The sequence below is a fragment of the Brachycentrus maculatus genome, unplaced genomic scaffold (assembly GCF_059751285.1).
Source record: "Brachycentrus maculatus isolate JH-2025_06_01 unplaced genomic scaffold, ASM5975128v1 h1tg000164l, whole genome shotgun sequence".
In the NCBI taxonomy this organism is placed as follows: domain Eukaryota; kingdom Metazoa; phylum Arthropoda; class Insecta; order Trichoptera; family Brachycentridae; genus Brachycentrus; species Brachycentrus maculatus.
In genome coordinates, this window is record NW_028280917.1 from 172,381 (window position 1) to 197,218 (window position 24,838).

General features: G+C 30.7%; 1 protein-coding gene and 1 non-coding gene across 2 annotated transcripts in view; both read left to right on the forward strand.

Annotated features, from left to right (window-relative positions):
* LOC148308469 (uncharacterized) overlaps positions 1-21,314 on the forward strand; it is a 94,792-nt gene extending 73,478 nt beyond the window's left edge. The window contains exons 2-4 of the mRNA XM_088261660.1: positions 3,396-3,492; positions 6,344-6,460; positions 18,962-21,314. Coding sequence (XP_088117786.1) covers positions 3,396-3,492; positions 6,344-6,460; positions 18,962-19,100 — 353 coding nt within the window. The 3' untranslated portion in view covers positions 19,101-21,314. The remainder of the gene's footprint in view (positions 1-3,395; positions 3,493-6,343; positions 6,461-18,961) is intronic.
* On the forward strand, positions 6,500-6,571 carry TRNAE-UUC (transfer RNA glutamic acid (anticodon UUC)). The gene has a single exon. It is a non-coding gene; the product is annotated as a tRNA-Glu (tRNA).
* Positions 21,315-24,838: the final 3,524 nt, after the last annotated feature.

A 24,838-nucleotide genomic window follows, 5' to 3' on the forward strand; every position in this document is an offset into this window, starting at 1 on the left:
AATACAATGCTTCAAATAATGTTTAAAACGACTCACAGCAACACCAAACCGATTTTTAGCAGAGAAATTCATCATTTTAATACACGAGGTCATAATAAAAATATATGTGGACCTGATAAACACAACTATATTTTAAGTAAGGTTCTTGCAATATATTGCCTATACCCAAATTAACCAGCTGTCTGACATATGTACATAAAATAGAACCCAGTCAGGGATCCAAAATGAATGAACTGAAAAAATACTTTATGGAAAGATATTTGTGTTAGTGATTAGTCATATTTTCTCATATATTCTCGTAATAGAAATTACTAATCGGGAATATAATATATTTGACTTATAAATGTAATATGTTTTTTTTTTAATTGGTGAAAAAATTAAATAAAAACCAGTGAAAAGGCTTGGTGAGTTACCTTTACATATAAGACGAATACAAAAAAAAAATATTTGAACGAGATCTTCTGTGAATGTTAATTATGTTGGCCCGTGCATAAGAGTTTCCCAGAAGAAAACTTTTCTTCCTTCTTTCCTTGCCCCAATAAATTTTAACTTGTAGCCTTTCCCATTAAGTATTCCAAGAGTCCAAATGCATTTAAGAACAGTCAGCGCAATTAGTTGATACTTATTGGTCTTAAAAATATGGACGCAGAGTTGTTCAATTCGAGTTTGATAATATTTCCGATGTTTTAAAACTATGTTAAAAAAATGCGGTATTGTTTAAATTTTAATTTATGTTGATGATAAGTTTTGTATTTTTGAAGTATTTTTATTACACAGCATCGTATCGACACATTATTATCTTGATCGTAAATAACACGAAGACAATGAGATTGGTCCTAACCTAAAGATAACCCTCCTTATGAAATTAAATGAAAATAAAAACAATTATATGTGTTTCAATCCCGCTTGTAAACAATATATGGTATTTATGTACAATGTACATATCTACGATTTTGTAATATTCAATAATATTATATCTTCCTTACCATAGCATTCATTGAGGGCAAATACCAATGCCTGTTGCGCAAAATGCAAAAACTGGCTCAAACACTCATTCTGTGTATAAATTTTCATTATGCAAGTACTTTTTGATTAGTACGATATAGTGCGATCCGGACAGTGAAAATTAATGCTTATTTTGGTATTATATAATGCATTATATAATGCTTATCAATGGCGCCATTAGTACCGTATCGTTGGGATACGATATTGCATCCATTATATTCTTCCATAGTTGTTACATACTGCATCAACTCGCTTCAATTTTTCATGCAAAGCATTCTCGCCAAGTTTAAAAGATCGGGGGATGTTATCTCGCCTGGCTTTATTAATCCCTTGTGAGCTTTGCACGACGTTGACGTTATCGATCACCATTTTACTAATAAATCAGTTTATCGTGCCGAGTTTATGAAATAATAATAAAACAGCTTGAATCCCGCATTATTTCATATAGAAACTTGATGTATGTTTATTAATTTTTAAAGGTGTCTTGATATCAAACATATTTCGTCCTTCCTTTTTATGAATGAAGATGTAAGTCTGAGCATCCCAGAGCGTTTGACCTAGCATTTGGCTGTCTTAAGTGATCACTTTATACACCTGTGTTAAATTCACCGAATTATTTCGAATATTATTTCAGGCTGTGTATCCTAATAAACAAGACTTCCATCTTCTTTCAATAAAAACGAAGAACGATACATGTTTCGTATTAAGTTATGACACTTTAAATGCCATAATTTTTAGTATAATCTGAAGAGAATTCTGCACGATGGATAATCTCCATTATTTATATGTAGGGGTTTTAATTCATGATAGATGAACTCCATAGGTTTTCTTTTCATTGAAGTAAAGTGTTTTTTGATTTGCGATATATTATCTCCATTATTGAGACGGTTTCTTGATACGCAGTCTTCTATTAAGTGTGCGATATTTCCACTTCGAATGACATTTTGATTCAAAGTAAAAAAAGAGCTGTAATATTGATGAATCGGATTGATAACACTACCCACCCGTAATATGGCAGCAGGTTTCATTAATTAAAATTTACAACCCGATCGTGTGGGGAGCTGATTGATTAAAGCTGAATATTTGATTCCGAGCACGTTGATTCGTTTACAATGCCGCGTGAGCACATTGCTATTCACGGGGAGTGGGGGGAGATTCGTAAACTTTAATAATTAAATAACTTGTAAAGAATGTACAACGTATTTGGATGACGAATATCTTTGGAAAGTATATGGTAAATATAATCCTTAACCCCTCCACGCGAGCGCTTCTGTCAATATAAATGTACAATAGATAAGTAAAAATTAGTCCGCCTCCGTAGTGTAATGGTCAGCACGCTCGGCTACCGTTCTGGAGGTCCCAGGTTCGATTCCCAGGAGGGAGTCAAATATATTTAAGTGATTTTTTCACTCTAATTTTTATTCAATACTACCCTGGACTGGTACCTGAATCGGAAGACCTATCGGAGGGGAATCACCTTTCCTTCGTGTGTTAACTAACTATCAATATAACACTGCGTTTATATGATGGAGTGCCCTATGCACCATTGGGGTACGGATAAGGGTTCGAAGAATTACGACATGACTAGATCACTTTAAAAGTTTCAATTTAAAAATAAATGAGACGTACCTAGGTATTATTGTACCACGTTTATCACAACAAATTTGACTTAGTAGTTAATTAGTAATGAATTATGTAGCCTACGAAGGTAAGATAACCCTCTCGAAGCCATTTGCCGCACTTTTAAACTTTTGAACTCTCCGCACACGCTAGTTTTCCACCTGCTTTTCCTCTTTCGGAATTCCGCAAGCTTAAAATCCCTACAAAAATTCCGAATGTGAAATATTTTATGCTCGGATAAAAATAATTGTAGTAGTTTTTGTATGGGATATATGTTTTTATAATTCCAAAAATGGAAAATGCCAGCAAGAAACTCGAGTTTGCTAAATATATTAACCTGCAAAGTTCTTAGTAAAACCGTATTTCAGATGTTTAAGGGATTATTCGATAGGGGGAAACTTAATTTTCTTTAAACCTAGTATTTAATGTAATTGATTTTTTTTTCTTCCTGAAACACCATTTTTAGATTGAAATTTTTTTTTTCCAAATAAATATATGTTTTTAAAAGAAAAGAGGTATTGAAAGGTAACAAGTTAAAAAAAAGGTATATTCTTTTTTTTATGCGAGGAGACACGTCTTCGCTTACTAAAGTGTGTGTTTGTGAATACCTCCTTAATGAAGTAAAACGATATTGATAATGTATAGTTTTAATCTCTCTAGAAGCCAGAAATGACTTGATAACGATTGGTGACTAAAAACTATTAAAAATTTACGATGGTATTTGTCGAACGAAATTGGCTTATATTGTAATGGATTTTTGCTTGTTTCAGAAATCAAGATGCAATTCTTTCAAAGCGTGTTCCTCCCGGCCATCCTGGTGTTCGCTTCCTTCCTGATTGCCACCGATTCCCAGGAAGTCCCGTCCAGGTAAACTAAAGTCTCTCATCAACTTTAACACTGTACCATAAATGCCACGGCCAAAAATCCTTGTCGAAGTCCAATCTCCATACATATGGTAAGTAAAAATCGGACGGATGAAACGTTTGATGTAACTAAAATTCCTGCCATAGAAAAATAAAATAAGAGGAATGAAGTGTTCCCACTGATAAAAATTTAAAATTAAAATGACATATTTTATTTATTGTTTCGGCATTAACTTTGTGGTAAGACATGTTACAATTATTAAAGAAAACACTTGTTTTATACCACTTGAGTTTTATTAAAGACTACATGTTTCAGAACTAACCTTGACTAACCCTCTCCCCCTAACTTTCCCCTCTCCTTATTTATAGAACAATTTTATATTTTATATTTTAGTTACTATACAGACCTGAATGATGGAAGTTTAACTTCTGAAACATGTAGTCTTTAATAAAACTCAAGTGGTATAAAACAAGTGTTTCCTTTATCATTGTAAAATTAAATAAGTAAATAAAAATAAGAAACAACTCCTACGCCCTCTTCAACCTTCAAAGTCCTAAGGACCCAACTCTAAATTTTGGAATTAGATTCACATACGGTGTTTGAAAATGATACGGAATGCATCGAAACACGTGTCACAGTATATTTTAATAAATAGTGGTATTTACTAAGAAAAACTTAAATTAAAAATGGATAGATTTTACCATAAAGTGACTGTCGAATCAATTAATGAAAAATAAGATGAAACTATTCTGAATCATATCCTTTGATATTGATATATAATTTATGGTAGCTTCGTAACTCTAGCAAATATCATTTATTTATTATATGTGTATACATATGTATTTTATTTCTTAGAGCCAAAATCACTCGTAAACGAGTGGAGGCTTTAAAAAACTCTACCAAAAAAAAATATTTACATGGTTTTGGGGGTTTTCACAGACAAAAATTTTGGCCAATCAATAAGCATTAAAATGAAATAAAAACACCATGTAAAATATTACAATTTCATTATTTCGTCTAGTTGCATTTAGTAATTAAATAGTCGCCATGTTTGAATCCGGTTTTTGCCAAATTTTACATTAGATATAGATCTAATGTAACAAATTTGGCAAAAACCGGATTTAAACATGTTATCGATAGCCATAACTCTTGTTTGCGCACACCTACCTGGTAAGTACTGGTCCAAAATTGTTTTATTTTGCTTTTCATTTTCAATATTTTTATTTATTTATTAGGATCATGTGATTTTACAATACATTTGAAGATATGTATGTAAAAATATCCACTATTGATTTACTGATATTCAGCCAGAAATTCCCAGAAGAAAAGAAATACAAAAGACACAATATATCTAGCCGATTTATATATTTTATTCATACCACACCGTAACACAATTCCACGTGAAAGGAAGATTTCTAGTTCTCTCTTTGAGTAGGTACTAACACGATTTATTTTGAACGTTTCGTCTTGAATAATATTATTTTATTATACTAAAAAAGTGAAACGTATTTTCAACATAATCTCATGTTAAAATAATAATAATGTAAGGCACATTTTAGGCATTAATAAAGGCTTTTCCACTTTTTTATTTGACCAGCGACCGGGTTTCGTCGTTACCGACATCATCAGACTGGTGATGACAGACCAGTCTGATGATGTCGGTAACGACGAAACCCGGTCGCTGGTCAAATAAAAAAGTGGAAAAGCTAAAAATATTGGTTTTAATCTAATAATAAATTAAAAATGCAATTCCATCACGAAGTGTCAGTGGATAATATAAATCTATTATTAATAAAGGCAGCTGGGTCAAAAGATTACTTTCGAATAAGAATAAATGTGGCGCAAGCTTTTACTGTGAGCTAAGACATTGCATTAAAGTATTTTCAAAATTGGATGGTAGATTTGTTTAAGAAAAACAATACTAGTATTTTCCCTTAAACTCCATATTTTTATATAAAGTTTTCGGGGAAATTTCTTTTCCTCTGGGAAATTATTTATGGTAATAATTTACAAAAACTACAATATTTTTGTGTCGTTATAAAATGTTAAATAATAGGTATAATATTATTTAAGGGGGTTTAATTAATATAACATGACCCAATACCTTTTCAAAAATCTTTATAAAATTTAAATTAATTTGCCTCTACATGTACGGAAAAAGGCACTTAATCGTTGGAGGTCCAAAAAGCTTTTTTGAGTTGATCCGGTCAAAAGAAAGGTTTACAAAACTATCTAGGGAACCTTCGCGAAAATTTAATTTAATTTGTAAAAATAAAATATATCCCCAATTAAATTTGGTACAAATGTTGGAAAACTTATCATGACAGCACGAATATAGATTTATTCAAATAAATAAATTAATGTAAGCTTGCATTATTATTTTAATAAAATGTGCAATCTTTAACAATGACACAATTTTTCAGGTGTGTTTACGTACGTATAATAATTCTTTTGACCGATAGTATTTTTTTTTTTACTTTTATGAATGAAATTATAAACTAATATAAAAATGAGCCCGGCATTGCACCAAAACTGTTACTGGTTATGTCGAAACTTTTGTCAATAGATGTCACTACACACCCTGTTTGATATCCTTACTATCCATAAAAAAAATTAAATATAAATATTTTTAATAACGAAAGATACTTTCGAAATTTTATTTAGTTTCTATTAAGTAACAAAAAAATGGATATTTCCATAGCAAAAATGAAATTGTGTATAGATAAAGAGTTGTATTTTTCTGAGTTGACTGACCTCTATTGTTGAAAATTATAACTACAATCCGCAAATGGTTCGCGCCTCGGCTAATGTTATCGGCGTACCAAAATAATTCACTTTTATTATACATTTGCAGCATAGCCTACTACAACGATATTAACTCCGACCCTTATCCAGAGGTGGTGATGGAAGTACTTACCAGGATAGGACAATCACTTATTGGAGAACGCGCCAAGCAGTGGAGCGCAAATGGGTTAGTATATAATTAATATATTTGTCTCCGCCCGTAACATCCCGTATGGTCTAGTGGCTAGGATACCTGGCTTTCACCCAGGAGGCTCGGGTTCGATTCCCGGTACGGGAAGTATTTTATTTTTGTAGAATATTTCTCTTTAATATACATTTTTACTTGAATTATAATTTAACAGCTATATCGAAAGTCAGGAAAATGCAATAAAATAAAAGTTTTGTATTTTTATGTCATTTTGAATACTATGTAAAATTTAAAATCAATTGTTTGTATATACTACTGGGTCAAAATTAAATCTTCAGTAGATTAAATCCCCATTGGTAAATTATAATTTTAGTATTTTATTTTATTTCAGTATAATTTTTAGTGAATACCGTCGAGGGGTAGATCGACAAATGTATTTAAACTGATGCATATTAACGACATTTTGAGTGTGTCCAAATACTTTTTACAAATCTGGATCATCTCCAATTATCGGTTATTTTTTATTTTTTTCCCAGACTTCCATAATCTTCTTCTTCTATGTTGAGATATCAAAAATAATACGTTTTCATACAACCTATACCCTGCCAGGCGTTGCTGTGGCTCATTCTGGTTAAATGCAAAAGAAAGATAATAAAACGTACATTTCTAATATATTTTATTTCACAATACTGCAAAGTCATAATTTAATTTTTTAAATATATTAAACAACAAGGAACCTAAAACGAAAAAATCGAGCAAAGTAGCATGCTGTCCGACATGCGCAACGTTAAGGATTGCTGTATTGCGTAACGTTCAACAGATGACAGTGCCATGCAGTAAAATAACCCTTAAAACGTTTTTACCTGCCAATGATATATGGTTGTGTCAAAAATTTCAATCAATCAGTGAATATAATTGGAAGATTTAAGATTTGGAGCAAACGAACATTTACTTTTTTATTTGCCTAGAATGCTTTTATTTATATGTTCAGTTACGAGTATTTTTAAATAAATAAAAGCAGAAATAAAATGCGACGAAACGGTAAAATATTAAAACATATTTTTATTTATTTTATTATTTTTTTATCATTTTACTATTTATAAAAAAAAAACATAAAATATTGGAATTAATAAAAAAATATTAAAAACGGAAGATATCAAATATTATTGCATCTTCGTCTTTTTTACAATGATTAATGAAAACAATTCGTTTTTTACCACTTGAGTTTTATTATAGACTACATGTTTCAGAAGTTAAACTTCCATCATTCAGGTCTGTATAATAACTAAAATATAAAATATAAAATTGTTCTATAAATAAGGAGGGGAAAGTAAGGGGAAGCTAATTATTATTATTATTAGTTCTTTTTTAATTATTATTAATAAAAACCTTAATAAGGAAGAAAGATAGGGACACGAAATCCCAGTTCTAGCCGAATAGAATCCAAATAGACCAGTGATAGCCAAACATCAGTACGAGATGGCACACAGAGAAGAAGAAAGTTTGTCTATTTAAAGTCTAAGGTTCTTTGGAGATGTAATATTATTTCTGAAATCCTCGACCCTGGATTTTCAGCCAAGGACTATAACACAAAGTTTAGTCCTTTAGGAGAGATGTATAACTTCAGGAGTTATTGTACATATATTATAGTTGAAACTACAATATATTTCATTAGTAAATAAGAGAAACTTATAATTCAGTGAATGGCTTTGTTTTTAAAGGAATCTATAAAGTGTCTTAAAATGTACATACGTACATAATAACCCGAGTGTTTTTGCCTAGAATTTTCACTCATGAATTACATGAAATTAAAGTAACATTAAACATAAAGAGTAAATCTACTCACGAGTAGGCATAGGCTATGAAACTTAAAAAGTTGAAGCCTGAGAAGGGTCATGATAAGAGGTGTTGCAAAAGCCGTAGCTAGATTTCAGAGTCACTTGGACGCTAGGTAATTCAAAAAATATATAAAAACCCAGGAGGTTACATACATACAAAAATGTTATTCTATCATTCTCATAGTTTTAGACTATGATGAATGCTAAATGTTATATCCAAATACATATTTATTCAGATATCTGGATTATCTCCAATTACGTACAAATTAAAGAGTTTCTGGTCAATAAAAAAGCTTATTTCATCTCAACATAGATGTCTCTAGAGAAATAATAGCAATTTAAGCACTATGTTTCGAAATTGAACAATATATATAGAAGTTAGAAGCTCCAAGGTAACATTTGACGTAATTTAATTTTTATCTTATAACTGTTTTTGCATTGAAAGAATTAGTTTTTCTTCGAAATAAATATATGGTTTGAAAAGAAAAAGTTATTGAAAAGTAAGGAGATTAAAAAAAATACAAGAAACTATTTTTAAAATACTAAAATTTACTAACCATTTTAAAAAAATATATATAAAAAAATAAGCGTGGATAAACGTCCAGCCATTTGTTTAGATCTCTGCCTTAAAGATTCGGGATGGAATGGATCATTCTCGTGATGTGTTATTATTGGCTAATAATTTAATTTGAAAAATCACAAGACTATCGGTAACATTCTTATTGAAATCTGTAGAGAACTAAGGGAGATATGAAGGTTTAAAATTCAATATTTGAATACTTTAATATTGGAAACGAAAAACGGACGTCCGTATACGTCATCGGGTTTGTACCGCGGCGTATCCCAAAACATACCTGCTTTAAAAAAAACTGAAATAGTAGTAGTGTGGATTGTTTGTTTACCACTACACTGCCATTAGATATTCCTCCAGAGTGATAAACCCCATACATAATTTTACATTGATCCATAACGATCAATACTATGGATAAACGTATCGGATTACGAAAAATCTCACGAAACGAATAATGAAATTCGCAAGCCGAAATTTCACTGTACTTGAATTCTCATCAAAGATGATGAAAAATATGAGAGTCTGGGCATTTACGGGGCTGACGACCGTCATAGGTTGGTTTAAGTGATCACTTTACACACGTGTAACGTTCACCAATTCTACCCATTATTGACAACCACAGTACTCAAATTCTTTGAAGTTCTATATATATATGAACCAATTTCGAAACGGTGTTCTTGAATCATTAGAACTTCACTAGAGACATCTATTGGTGAGATGAAAATAATTAAATTAAATAATGAAAATAATATTCTTCTTCATCTTTTATGAGATGTCAAAAAATAATATGAAAATAACTCCTATAATTGGAGATAATCCAGATTTTGTGAACAAGTATTTGGACACACTCATAATGTTGTAGGTACATGAATTATATTACGTCACGTAGGAAGTGGACATTACATTTATTTGGGGCACGGCTCGTTTTGATTAGTGATGTCAATGGCCCTTTTGACAGACTGGCTATAAATAGAACATAAATCCAATATTTGCATCGATGGCAACACATTTGACAACCCGGGTGTGAAACGGATCATTCCATCGCGTCTCTGCGGGGGTGAGTAGGGTAAGGGTGTGTTGGGAACCGACCGATCAATGTCACTTCGCAATTAGGTACCCTCTCGTACGATTCCTCAGCCCATTTGTCAATTTACACCATTTGCGAATACCTCGTTATATGTCTTTATCATCGTGCCATAGAGATTAATATATCGCTCGCTCCTTTCAACAACGTCACATATCAAAAAACTTGATTTTTCGAGAGATCGTTTTTAAAACTAACTAACTAACTAACCATCACGCAGCTTCCCCGCAGGGGTAGACAGAGAGAATAGAACGCCACACCACTCTGTCTTTGCAACATTCTTCGCCTCTTCCACGTTCATGCATCTCCTCATACATACCCGCCGATTGTTACGACTCCTAACCTGACCACTTTCAAGTATTTGGCATACCTGAAATATCGTTTTTAAAGTTTAAAAATATAATACAATGTAATAAAAATAAATGTTTAGCCACTTATTGAACTTTTTACTGTGCAACAGATCTTTTTAGGTAAAACCTGAATGTTTTTTCTATATTTGAAAAATATTAAGTATATTTAAAAAAATTATTAAACAATACATTTTCATTATATGTATATATGATATAGTGCATTCTGAAAACATGCACAACTGAAAATTGACGGTTTTTGATACATGACGTTGGTGAAAGGATTGAGCGATATTCATTTAACGTAATACTTGTCGTATCCAATTGTGATTAAATTTTTATGTTTGTATAATTCATTAATTAAATTTCAGAGGGCGCCGTGGTGTAGTTGGGTAGACGCTCAACTGCGAAACTGGCGTCGCGGGTTCGATTCCTACCAATTGCAAAATTAATTCAAGAAAGATTGTTTTTCAATTGGTCTGGGTGTTTGTGGTGTATTTTTATACATGAAATTGTATATTTATACAATTTCATGAATTGATTGCGCAGTCACTTTGTTTTATTATCTATCAATTTTTAACATAGTTTACTTGGTTTAAGTTTTACGGTGTTTGAAAATGTGTTACAATAGATTTTAAGAAAGAGTGGCATTTACCAAGTAAAACTTAATTTAAAATTGATTAAAATAGTTTTAATTATATATATGTATATATATATATATATATATATAATTAAAATAAATAAATGGTGGGAATCAACCTACCTCTCTCAGAACACGTATTACTTACCAAGAAGGTATATATAGTAGAAGCCGAAACTCGATCGAAACCCGAAAACTAATTAAAAACAAAATAATATTATTTCTTTTAATTTCAATATTAATAAAAATATCACGGTTCTGTCCTCGTTTATAAATTGTAGTCGTTTTTTGTCCCCTTTTAAGCGATCTATAAATACTTTACTTTTTTGTGATGTGCTTTGATGACTTTTAGGGTTGGTTTTTTAATCGTTGGTAGCCTTTGATTACTTTGTATGTATGTACATATTAGTGTGCATAATGATTTTCATATTAGTTTTTAGTGGTTAGCAACTTGGGAACAGTGTATGAGATTCTGAGTTCGATTTCCTGCGATTTACCATAAATATTCTAATCATACAGGAGAAAGTGACCAAGTGCATTTTTTACAAAAACGTGACTACTGACTATTTGATATCTTACTAGCTTAATATTGCCCTGAAAAAAATCGCAAAGGATTTATAACTTGTAAGATTAATATATTGACTTGTTAAAAATGACTAACGGCATTGATGTTTATTTTCTTGCCTAGCAAATGTGACTAAATGGCCATCCTAAATATTTTACGTTTTGTAAGTTGGTTACTTTCTCTTGTACGATATACATGAATAATTTTTTGCAGTGTAATAACAAAATGATCATTTTATCACCAAACTATAATTTTCCTTTGCCTTTGTCGATACAACGTTTAATATCTTATGCAATTCCCCATATACCATGGGTACAAATAAAGAACAAAGAAAAGGAGAAATTTACTATCATTTATTCATGAAATCTTAAAAAAAAAGAAACTAAGACAATATTACAAGTAAATTGAAAAAAACAACCATCTAAGTGGAACTGGAAACTTATTTGTATTCAATGAAGCATTTTGGCCTTCTGGGTTTGGTGATGTATGAAAAAAGACGTATAATTAGTCAAGTTACGTTTCGTCCAGATTCGGACCATTGCCACGACGCTTTTTATTGTTCTTAACATTCTGGTTATCACAATGTCAATGACAAATGATAAAAATAATAATGTTCATTTATTATTGACTATTGGTAGTCAATAATAAATGAACATTATTAAAATCACATGAAATGCTGGATAAAATACGATAATGTTTATTTATATATTATCAAATGTCAGCTTTACTATCACTTTCTATTTTAAGGTGAATGATTCGATAAATAGAATGTTGAAAAAATCCATCCAAATAATAATTTCTTTTGATTGGTAGGCGAACGAACGTAAGTCCATTACTGCTGGTTTAATGTTCAGTGTTCAAAAAACCCATTTCTCAAGTTCCTTCATATGGTATTAAGAGGAATTAATATGAGACAGTCGAAAAATTAATTAACAGAAAAGTCAAACAAGCTATCGGTAATAATAACGTGAGTTGGCCATTTTCTTTAGCCAATACTGAAAACAATTTTAGAGTAGTATAATTTACATTTTTGACACACACTTATATGTATAATTAGTACATAGTAATAAACGAATTCATTTAAAACAGTTTTGTATTTTTAATCTTGAAATATTAACGTTAAATGTTTTTTAATAATTCTTGCCAATATATAATCCTGAAATACTTATCATATTATTAAAAAAACTCAGTTAATTTCTAGAATTGATTTATATTTTTGATAGATATATCGTTTTTCAAAATGCAAAAAGTAAACTATTTTTTACTTTTTATTATAGATACTTATATATTACAGGTTTATTCATTATATGGATAATATATCATAAGTATCTCAACGTAAAAAGAGGCACCAATAAGTTTTAATGGAATGAAGATTGAAATCTAACCATTTAAATTTTATAATATTTTTTTATGTCAACGCTTTGCTAATAAAAATTCTTTCATGCACTATTACTGTACAACATTTTGAGTGTCCAAATACAAAATCTGGATTATCTCCAATTATAGGAGTTATTTTTCATATTATTTTTTGACATCTCATCAAAGATGAAGAAGAACATGGGATTCTGGGCATTTACGCGGCTGACACTATAAGAGTTTCTGCTCAATAAAAAGCTTCTTTTCATCTCAGCAATAGATATCTCTAGTAAAGTTCTAATGATTCAAGAACAATGTTTCTAAATTGGTTCATATATATAGAACATCCAAGAATTTGAGTAGTATGGTTGTCAATAATGGATAGAATTGGTGAATGTTACACGTGTGGTCACTTAAACCAGCTCATGACGGTCGTCAGCCCCGTAAATGCCCAGACTCGATGAGATGTCAAAAATAATATGATTTCTGTAGCTAAATTAAAAGATCTACATACTCATACATCATTCTTTATAATTTTTTGCCTTTATAAAATGTTACGGTTTAGGAGCTAAATATATTTTCCTACTAATAAAAAAATATAAAAGTTTTTTTTAGCTGTGACGGGAATCCATCCCACGATATCAGTTTCGCATTCTATCCACACACCACAGTGTCTAGAAATACAAAGACAAATATTATATTTCCCCAATTAATAATTAAAATGTACATATGGTTGCCTCATTAATCGCGACTTTGTCACAAACACTGATTTTGTATTTGGTAAAAAACTTTATCCTTGTTACGTGTTTAATTAAAACTTTGTCCAATTTAGATACACCTTTTTTGACATGACACGTGTTTCAGCGCTTGAATAACCGAGTTGATGAGGATCGAGACACGTGTTATGTGTCGCTAACAAGTAATTTTCATTATTAGCAATCAATAAAAATGTGTATTTTTAGACAAAGATAAAGTTTGATTAATTGAAAAGTATAGATAGAAAATTAACGATTATTTGATGGTCATGATGAAAATAATGATATCTCTGAACAATTTTGTTAATATTCACACACGATGAATACTGAAATTATCTCTTAAATTCACTGTGTCAATCAAACGAAATACAGTACAACCTCGATATAACGGAACATTGGGGGGAGGAATATTCACTTCAGCTGAAAGTCCGTTATACAACAACAGGCTTAAAATAAATCAAAAACTTTTTTTGAATATATGAACACTATTGAAATACACATAAATAATACAAAACACAAATGAAAACAAATATTTATTGTCTTCGAACACTCGTCGTAAAGTGACTCTGCTGATAGTAGCCCTGCTGATATTATTTGATATCGACGCGCTTGCTTTCGATAATCATGCTTTGAAAAAATAATAAAGTTCAATTTGCTTTTTTGAAGTTTTTTTTTTAAAATCAGCTCCATGAAATTAGGAAAAGTAAGTATAATATTTATTTACCGATTTTTGTCCGTTATATTCGATGTCCGCCTGATGCAATGGTTAGCGTGTTTAGCTACCGTGCTGGCAGTCCCGGGTTCGATTCCCAGAGGGAAGTGAAAATGAATAGTTGTTTTACACTCTAATATTTATTTAATATTACCCTCGACTAGTTCCTGAAGCGGAGGGCTGACCTTTCCTTAGGGTTTTAACGATCACGATAACACTGCGTTTATGATGCAGTGCCTTATGCACTATCGGGTGCGGATAATGGTTTGAATCAATTTATGAATTTAGATATAAGTAAATAATACAAAACACAAAAAAAAAAATTCGGACACGTGTCGTAAAGTGACGTTATTGTTTGATATCAACGCGCTTGCTTTCGGTAATTCTGCTTTGAAAAAATAATCATATTGAGTTTTTTTTTGAAGTTTTCTGTTTTTTTCATAATCAGCTCTCTAAAATTACGTAAATATTGTATTGTACGTATAATATTTATTGACCGGATTTTTGTCCATTTTATTCTAAGTACGAAAAATAAAGGTCGATTATATCGAGGTTTTACTGTAGTATAATACAAATATCGATACATTAAACTCGTGCACATCAATGATTCAACGTAAAAATGTAGACATTCAAATGCGAAGGGCTCTATTTGAAAGGGTAAGAACTTGAGTGACGTCAGAATGTACGTCACAAAAGCTTTTAACAAGCCTCCAGAGCAGATAGCATATAGGGCTAGGTAGAATAACTCAGCTTCGCTCTTCTTCCTCCACTCCTCACACCACAGGATGACTCATGACGCTAATCCTTCTTGACAGCCATGAAGCGGGCGGAGGATTAGCATTGTAAAACTTACCCCGTTCTGCGAAAATGAAGGTCTTATTATCGAATTCGTTTTAAGGATTATCCCGATTCGAGGGGGTTTGTAAATACGCTTATATTCAAAACCTTATTTTTTTAATGCTGAATTAATTAGGAGGATATTACTTCATTTAATGTCCGTAATGGTCAGCATGCTCGGCTACCGTACTGAAGGTCTCGGGTTCGATTCACATGGGGGTCAAATAAGTACAAGAGTTTTTTTTACTCTAATATTTATTCAATATTACCTTGAACTGATATCCGAAGCGAAGAACTGATCGCCTTTCCTTCGTGTGTTTACGATCAAGATAAAACTGCGTTTATATGATGCACTGCACTATGCACCATATAAAGGTTAGAACTAAAAAAATATATATAATAAATGTGGAAACATTTGAAAAAGCGTAGTTACATCACACCTTTAGTCTTACATATGTGTTTCATTCGGATATTTATTTTGAGTCAAATAATAACCTGCACGGATTCTATATTAGTAGCTTTTTGCAGGTAGGATAGTAAGGATAGGGAAGGTGAATTTGAAAAATTTATCACAAATATTCAGACCCATTGAAAAAAGAATCGAACCAAAGACGCCAGTTTGGCAGTCGAGGGTCTACCCAACTACACCAAGATATTTTCCTCGTAATATTTACTCATTGTGCTGTTAGCAATAAATTTGAAAGGTTATTTTTTTCCAGGGAAATTATGTTTGACTTATGCTTAACCTGTTGCCGTAAAACAGTGATTAAGCACATTTGAAATGCATAATTTACGTGTGTGTGTTTTTATTTTATAAACGTAAAATAAATAACCAAATATTTGAATTTCTAACTTATAATATGTTCTTTGTTGCACACCAAAAACATATTCAAAAAGCTGATACTAAACTTAATTTACAAAAACATGTGAAACTTCATTTTTCGTTATTAGGTTTGTACGATTTGATATCAAGAATGTGTATAAATCTCGTAAATAAATGCAACTTAAACACGCAAATAATTAAAAAGAAAATAATTAGGCAAATCTGCTCCTAAAATCTTAATCTTCAATACCAATATTTACGATTGTATTATTTTGCGACGTCATACAATTGTTATAAAAATATTAAATTAACATCGCCCATTTTTCATGTATGTATAAAAAAATACCAATTGTATTTCCACAAAAGCAAAATATTTAACTTAAAAAAGTTACACAAAAATCAATAACTCCTACAACATTTTGATTGTGTCCAAATACTTGTTCACAAAACCTGGATTATCTCCAATTACAGGAGTTATTTTCATATTATTTTTTTATCATCTCATCAAAGATTCCATATTCTTCTTCATCTTTGATGAGATGATAAAAAAATAAAATAATATGACAATAACTCTTGTTTGGATAGGAAAAAAAAAATATGTTAATAAACAAATTTTTTTAAAAAAACTAAATAATTCCGTACATCTTGTTTTGATTATTTATATTGTAATTACCTACTTAATTGATCAAATCTTAATTTCTCGTTTACAAATAATAACAACTGAATTGCGGATAATAATAATAAAATAAAAACTTACATAAGACCTTAATTATTGTTATGCATCAATGAGCGAAGGTCGCATTTCGAAATAAAAAGAATTTATTGGTGTTATTTTTTTCACCTAAGCGCCTTTTGTATTTTTTTAAAAATAATCGCAAAAACAGTAATCCGTTGCGATAACAAAATGAAAAATAAACAATGAAATTCAACCAAATGAGATAAGCTAAATGATGGAGTAATTTGGGAATTCCGTGTTAGTTGATATACCGATGACATGATGTATCGATAATTTTTTTAATCGATCAAATTAGGCGTTGCAAATGTCAGTTAAAATTTGGTAAGTGTGATAAGATTTCATCAAGAGGAGAAAGTAAATTAGCCTAAATAAATATTAGCCTTAATAATATGTATACGGAAAATACTTTGAACGCATGTAAATCAGTTTGACGTTTTTAACATAGCCACAGTATATAAATAAAAATCCATCTCATGAAATTCATCTATTTTTTTTATTTTTTTATTTTTTTTTGACACACTCAAAATGTTGTAAATTCATCTAATTGAACTAGCCATTCGTTGTGATTATTTTGGCTGTTAAGGGTGTGGTCGCAAATTTACAATTCAGTTCGTAACCGGCTGCGCTAGGAGCCACACGTGTCTCCACGGATATATTTTTATAATATATTTTGTTTTTGTTTTTTTTTAATTAAATATTTAAAAAATATTTATAAGTTTTTTTAATTTCCTTTCCTTTCAATCTTTCTTTTTTTTAAACCTTTTATTTATTTGGAAAAAAAAACTAGCTAACTAAACTAAGAACTTAGACTTACGTTAATGACAAAACCTTTCACATACGATTTCTGACTTCTAATTGATATATTTTAAAGAAAGCGATTTAAAAATAACATTTCTATTACACAAAATAAAAATTTTCACATATTCAAAAGTTTTGATTATAAATTCCATACAACATATGTTACAAAGAAGCATGTAATTCAAATGAAAGTATGAATTTATAGTGTCACACATTCTCAAAATCGTTGGTTTGGTAGTTTTGTTAATCGGCTTTTATGCCAACGCGTTAGGATTTAAAGCCTTTAGAGATGATAGATTGTGTTAAAATCAAATAAAACAATTCAATTGTGAAATCTTACGAATCCAATTCCTTTATATTGCTTTAGGGATAATGGATATCACATTTACGTTTTGTGTTAAAAATATCTTAGTTATATCGTCAACGGTGTAATGTTTTCTCTTTTCTTTTTTATTTACTTATTTAATTCATGTACAAAAATTGTTTTTTTAAACATAGATCGATATTACAATGGTACAATGGTTTCTTTGTTATCATAATATGTCTTTTGTAGGCGAATGCGCTATATATGATTTAAATAAACAACTCAAAACAAATTCGCACTTGAAGTGAGTTTCAAAAATTTGGGGAGTGTGATGTCAATCATTGGTAGAATGGTGAATGTTACACATGTTTAAAGTGGGATTATGACCTGTCATAGGCTAGTTAAGTGATCACTTTACACACGTGAAACGTTCACCATTCTACTCCACCCGTGATTGACAACCACACAGATATATGATCAATCACATGACACAATACATATGAGTTCACATATAGTTGTCTGTGATGGATTGAGAAAGCTTTTATTTATGGAAGACGGAAAAAATATATAAATCACTTAACCAGCCTATAACAGGTCTAACGCCATGTAAATACCCATACTTCCATATTCTTCTTCATCTATGTCGAAATGTCAAAATATAAAAATTACTTTTATTCTTTTTTGTGTGTATATTAGGTTAAAATATTGTAGAATAAACTATTTTTTTTAACGTATTAAAAAAAATTCCACCGACAAGATACACAAGGCGGCTTGGTAGGTCTCTGCATTATTTTTATTATACGTTTATAAATTTTTAAATGAATGTATACAGTGTATGTGGAGGTCCTCACCAAAACGATACATTTTCATTATAAATGATTTAAGTAATCACGAATTCTAGCTCGTAAAATTGTTTCGTTTTGGTGCGATTTAATGATTTCATATTGGTTTAACACAGGAGTGTTAAACCAATATGTGTTCACGTTTTATCGCAACTTTAATTAAGATTTCGATAGAATACAGTAGGTTAACTGAACAGATTTGCATATTGCAATACTGGAAGTGTAACTTTTTGGTCAGGAGTTCCACAAATGTATTTATATGTGTAACAAGGATTTGAAAACATCCAAATTATGATTTGCTAATGTCTTCAATTTTTTCGCTTCTTTTTCAGCCCCCTGAAGCGCGGGCTGGACCTCGGCGTCGGACGGGGCTACTCGGGCTCCATGACCGCCAAACACCTCATGGGGCTCGCCTCCGCCAACTACGCCGCAGGCCCGGGCCGCAGGAGGCGCGAGGCCCCCGTGGCCTAAGGAGCCCTCACCCAATCCGCCGCCAACCCAACACTAGGAACTCCAACATTCGCGCTGTATCATTTTCGCTAGAGAATCGAGACGAATCGCCAACTGTTAAGGGTTGAATTCTTACCAATCAGTTTTATGTAATTCTACCCTTTTTGATTTTTTACGCCTTGAAGCATTGTTTTTTTTTATATAAATCCATTTAAAATTACTGTACCACGCGTGTCTAAATTGTTTTTTTTTTCTCGAAAATGTTTTAAACTTTTAAATGAAAAACACTTGTATAGTACCACCAATTGAGTTTTATTTCATTACACACGACTAGTTTCGAAATCTACAGTTGTTTTCATCGACAGGTGATTGTTAAAACAATATTGTATTATTGTAGTATTGTAGTGTTGATTGTTTTATTTTGTAATGAAATTAAACTCAATAAGTGGATGTATATTATGTAATTTTTTTAAATAATCAACATGTCATTTCGCAAAGTTAGTGCCGAATCATTAAACAGTTTGAATCACATACATTTACTTCATTCAATTTTATTTGAAAATGTTCCTGGCTCACACTTTTTTAAATGATATTTTCTAAAAACATACTATTTTTATTAATTTTCAGATCTTAAAATCGAATTCCCAATTCTTATACTCGGTATTTATTCGACTAAAAAACACTTTAAACCTACAATAATTGCTATAACATTTTATATCTTTAAATATCATGATTTTTTTATAATAATTTAAATTGGTGTCACAAACTTTTAGCAATTGGTGATTCTGATGGTTATTAGTAGGAAGAATTGTAAAATAGAATTGTATGTTCAATCTGTGTAAATTTCTCTTACTTAAGTATGTTGATAATTAAACTCGCAGCATCATCAAATAGTTTTTTTTTCTTTTTTGTATTTTTTAAATATTATTGCATTAATTGCACTTGGGTTGTACAAATTGATTTTATATTTAATTTAACCTCAAATATAATTTTACTGGAATGTCATCACGTTGATAAGCCCTCTCATGAATAAGTTTCAGAGCAATATTTTCAGTAATTGTCTATAATTTAATAGGGTTACTGATAGTGCATGCGGATTTTATTTATTTTAAATTATAGAGTAAATTTTTAATGGGTTTTTAGATGGCAAATATAAAAGATGCTTAAAAACGTTAGAAATACTGCTGAACAACTAAGGGTAGTCAATAGATTTCAACCGACAATTTCGATCTACTTTTGCTGAACAATATTGTAAACACATTTCATTTTTATATCTGTTATCTCTCTCCAATGCAGCGATTCTTAAATAGTACCTTACTCACAAAAATATTCAATTCCATGCAATTTTCCAGTTTGTCATTTTTCATTTATCTGATTACAATTTATATTATTATATATTGTAGTCTGTGGTTTCTAAACTTTTGGATATGGAAAGGAATACTTTTTGAGGGTTCATTTAATAATTAATCGTAGTGAACATCAATTTGTAGCTTAATAAAGTATTAATATAGATAAACATTATAATTTACCTACCAAATCCAAATGTTTATAAATATTGTTAAAAAAATTGTAGAACAGAATCTTTTACTCTTATTTGTTCTAACATTATTTTGTAAAAAAAGGATACTCGGATGTAAATTAATTTTTACGTTTGAATATTAGAAATACAACTCTTTATTGATTATATTTTCGTCAAACAACATGTTTAAAAAATTAATACTTTTTTCAAAATTCTAACACATTCCTTGAGATAATTCGTGAACTCTACAGCTTAATGCTTGTTTAATTAGATAAAACATAGAGTTGAATATAGATGTTCTATAGGAATAGAAAAATTTAGAACGTGCACTATTTTTAGAAGGTAAACAGCTAAAACCAATATATTTTGCATAATATTTACACATATTTAGTAACATTCTACATCAAATTTATCATGTTCTAACGTAATTGATCAAAATATGTTAGCAATACAGTTTCTTAAATTCAGAGTTTGTCAACATTTACATGATCTTCATGCTTACGATAAAAAATAGGTCAAAAAGGCTTTTTTGACCTATTTTTGTTAGCTTATAGCGTAGAATATTCTGAAACTAATTTGCCAAAATTATATTGTTATTATGATATCATGAATAATAAATGTATATCTATGTAAGAAATTTATTTATTAAAAATCTACTAATTATAGTCTATGAGCATCAATATAGTGTGTATGGAATTACATAAACTGCTCCCAAATTAAAGTGTTTTAATATTTGTTTTCAAGGGTCGGAGGATTTAAAATTAAAATCATTTGATTTAAAAAAACTAAATTTCCGTGCTTTATTTCGTATTTTTAAATCAAGTAATTTTAATTTTAAATCATCCGACTCTTATCCCTCTCACAATAGCACATAGAGCTCAATATCGAGTCAACGTCTTATTGACTGAATCCTTAATTGCATAAAGGCAAGGTTATCAGTACCTCTTCATTAGTAGACATTTAATTGCAAGCAGATTTAATCTTTATCACTCGTATGTCATCGTATTTATAGTATAAAATAAAAACAAAGGAAAGCAAGGAATGTAAGGCTAAATAAGGTATAGTTGAAAAAATTAAGAACAGTACTTTAAGGTGGTATGGACATGAGGAGCAGCCGAGTTTTGCCCAGAGCAGCCGTGTACCTACTGAGCTTTGAGAATAAGTGTCTGCGGAGAATTTTAGGCGTGCGGTGGTTTGACTTTGTGAGGAATGAAGAGATAACGCGTAGGACGCAGCAAATCTTAGTTGGCTTGGCCATGTACTCCGCATACCTCCTGAGAACCTTAATCAAGCTTGCCGCTTTTACAAGGCATCAGGTTCGCGCCGCCCAGGACGACCACTGCTGACAATTCCGCGGCAGATCTCGTCAGAACTTCGGGACGCGGATCTGACATGGGAGCTGGCAGCTGACAGAAAAGCCTGGAGACACTTTGTGGACTCCATATGCTCCACCTAGGGAGCGATTATGGTTCGATAATAAAATAATATGTATATATTTATTTACATATATATATATATATATATATATATATATATATATATATATATATATATATATATATATATATATATATATATATATATATATATATATATATATATATATATATATATATATATATATATATTTATATAAACATATATTTATTTATATGTGTGTGTGATTTAATTTACTTATTTTGATAAAAATAAATAATAAACATTAGTTTGAAAGAATTCCGTTTTACGTATCAATAAGTTCTGATATTTAAAAGGAAGAAAATATTATGCAAAATGTATTTTAAAATGCGGCAAGTAGCAGTGTCTAAAGTATACATTTAAATTTTCCCTCTGAGATGGAAGTTTAAAATAAAAGCAGGGAGAGATAATGTATGCAGCGGCAGGAACTCTCCAGGGAAATCCTGAAACTCATTTTGAATATTGCACCGAGGGTCCTGAAAACCCGATGGATGCTTTTATATCATTATTTTACCAAGCTTGTGGTATGCGGCAAGGAGAATTCGTATTTCTTTATTTTTGCAATAATTGGGGTCAAAGAACGTTTAAAGGAATTTTAGACCGTAATTTTAGTACTATAATCTTCATCTTCTGCTTGGTATGGGCCTAGTGGCCTGTTTTTAAGAGAGATTAGCCTCCTGCTATGTCGATTCCCAGTTGTTGATCCGTCTTTTTGGTGGTCTGCCCAGGAGTTGACTACCTTGTGGTTGGCCGTACAGTGCAAACTGGGGAAGTCTGGATGGTTACATTCTTATAAGTACTATCATATGTGTATTGAAAGCAGTATCAATATTGCAACTCATCTCACTAAAAAAATGCATTTCGTCATGATTTGAAACACGCCACTTCTATATTCTTCTAATCCTTATCCGCACCCAATGCAGCATAGGGAACTGCATCGTATTGAAGCAGTCTCATCTTGATCGTTACTTACATGAAGGTGAGGTTTATCGATATAAGTAGCGTGAGAGGGCAGCATTATTTTTTACAAAAATGTCTGTGAAAATTAAAAATAAATATTTAGATTCCAATGAACTTAAAACAAAAGTGGAATTCATCATGTAAAATGCTCTTAATTTATTGGCAGACATTTCGCAAACATTATTCTGAACACATTTAAATAAATGGAGCGTTTTAATCAAGTTCCAAATTTTCCTAGAATTATGTATATTGTCTCTTAAATACATTATAAATAATTAAAACACTTTAACGAGAGGAATTCACCCGTTTTGCTAAACTTCAAAGCTGCCTTGATGTAACATATTTAAGCTAATTAGTTAATAATGTTATTTCACAACCGAAGAGCTATTTATAACGTGTCGTAGCAAAATCAAAATACCCACTTGAAATTGCTTGTCTGGGTTCCAGAATACCCGTTCTTAATTCAGGGGAATAGCGATCAATGTGATATTATAAATATCATATTTATAAAGTTAATGGTGTGTAAAAAAAAACATTAAGTAAGGTGTGTTGAGATGGTTTGGACATGTGGAACGAACGAGTGAGGAAAGAACGGTAAAACAAATTTATGAAGTAATTGGGAAAAGAAGCAGAGGAAGACCGTGAAAAACATGGCACGATCAGGTATGCCAAATACTTGAAAGTAGTCAGGTTAGGAGTCGTTATAATCGGCGGGGATGTATGAGGAGATGCATGAACGTGGAAGAGGCGAAGAATGTTTGCAAAGACAGATTGGTGTGGCGTTCTATTCTCTCTGCTTACCCCTGCGGTGAAGCAGCGTGATGGTTAGTTAGTTGGTTAGTTTTAAACTGTGTGTATGATTTATTGGATGTACGAAGTCTATGTTTTTTTTTAATTACCTAACGTCCAAGTGACTCTGAAATCTAGCTACGGCTTATGCAACACCGCTTATCATGACTCTACTCAGGCTTCAACATAAAGTTTTATACCCTATGCCTACTCGTGAGTGGATTTACTCTTTATGTTAAAAGTTACTATAATTTCATGTAATTCATTAGTGAAAATTCTAGGCATAAAAACTCGCTATATGACAGTTATTTTCTTGGACTTTTTCAAAATAATACGTTAAGGTAATAGTAACTATTAACATCAAATTAAATGAAAAAAAAACTCACTAAAATTTTAACGCAGACTTTTTAATCTTTTTTGTATTTTGTTTGACAAGGGTCATCTTCTGGTTGATGTCATTGTTCCATCACAGTATCTGAAGATCCCCAAAAAACATTTTTGTAAATTTACACCAGAAATATTGGTTTTTTAACATTGTCGTCTCAAATAAACATTTTTGTATTTTTTTAAAAATGCTTTAATACAAAAGAAATGTGAATATAAATCAAAAGCTAAGTAAAATTTTTATTGTAAATTGTCGACTAAGAAAAGTTATAAAGCATCTGATATGTGAAACATTATAGCAATTCAGTTTTTATTAAAGAAAACTTTGCTTAAGGCTACACAGTTTATTTCCTACATAATTTGGTTTCAAGGTCGTTTTTATGTGAATTTAATAGTAAATTTGATTGACATTTGAAACGAAACCAACCGTTCTATATTTTGATATTGAAAATTAAAATAATTCCATCAAGTAATTGAATTAAAACGATCATTAAGTAATTGAATAAAAATGATATTTTTAACAAAATCTTCAATTCTATTTTCAATTATTTTTGACATCTCATCAAAGATGAAGAAGAATATGGAAGTCTGGGCATTTACGGCATAGGCTGGTTTAAGTGATCACTTTACACACGTGTAAAATTCACCA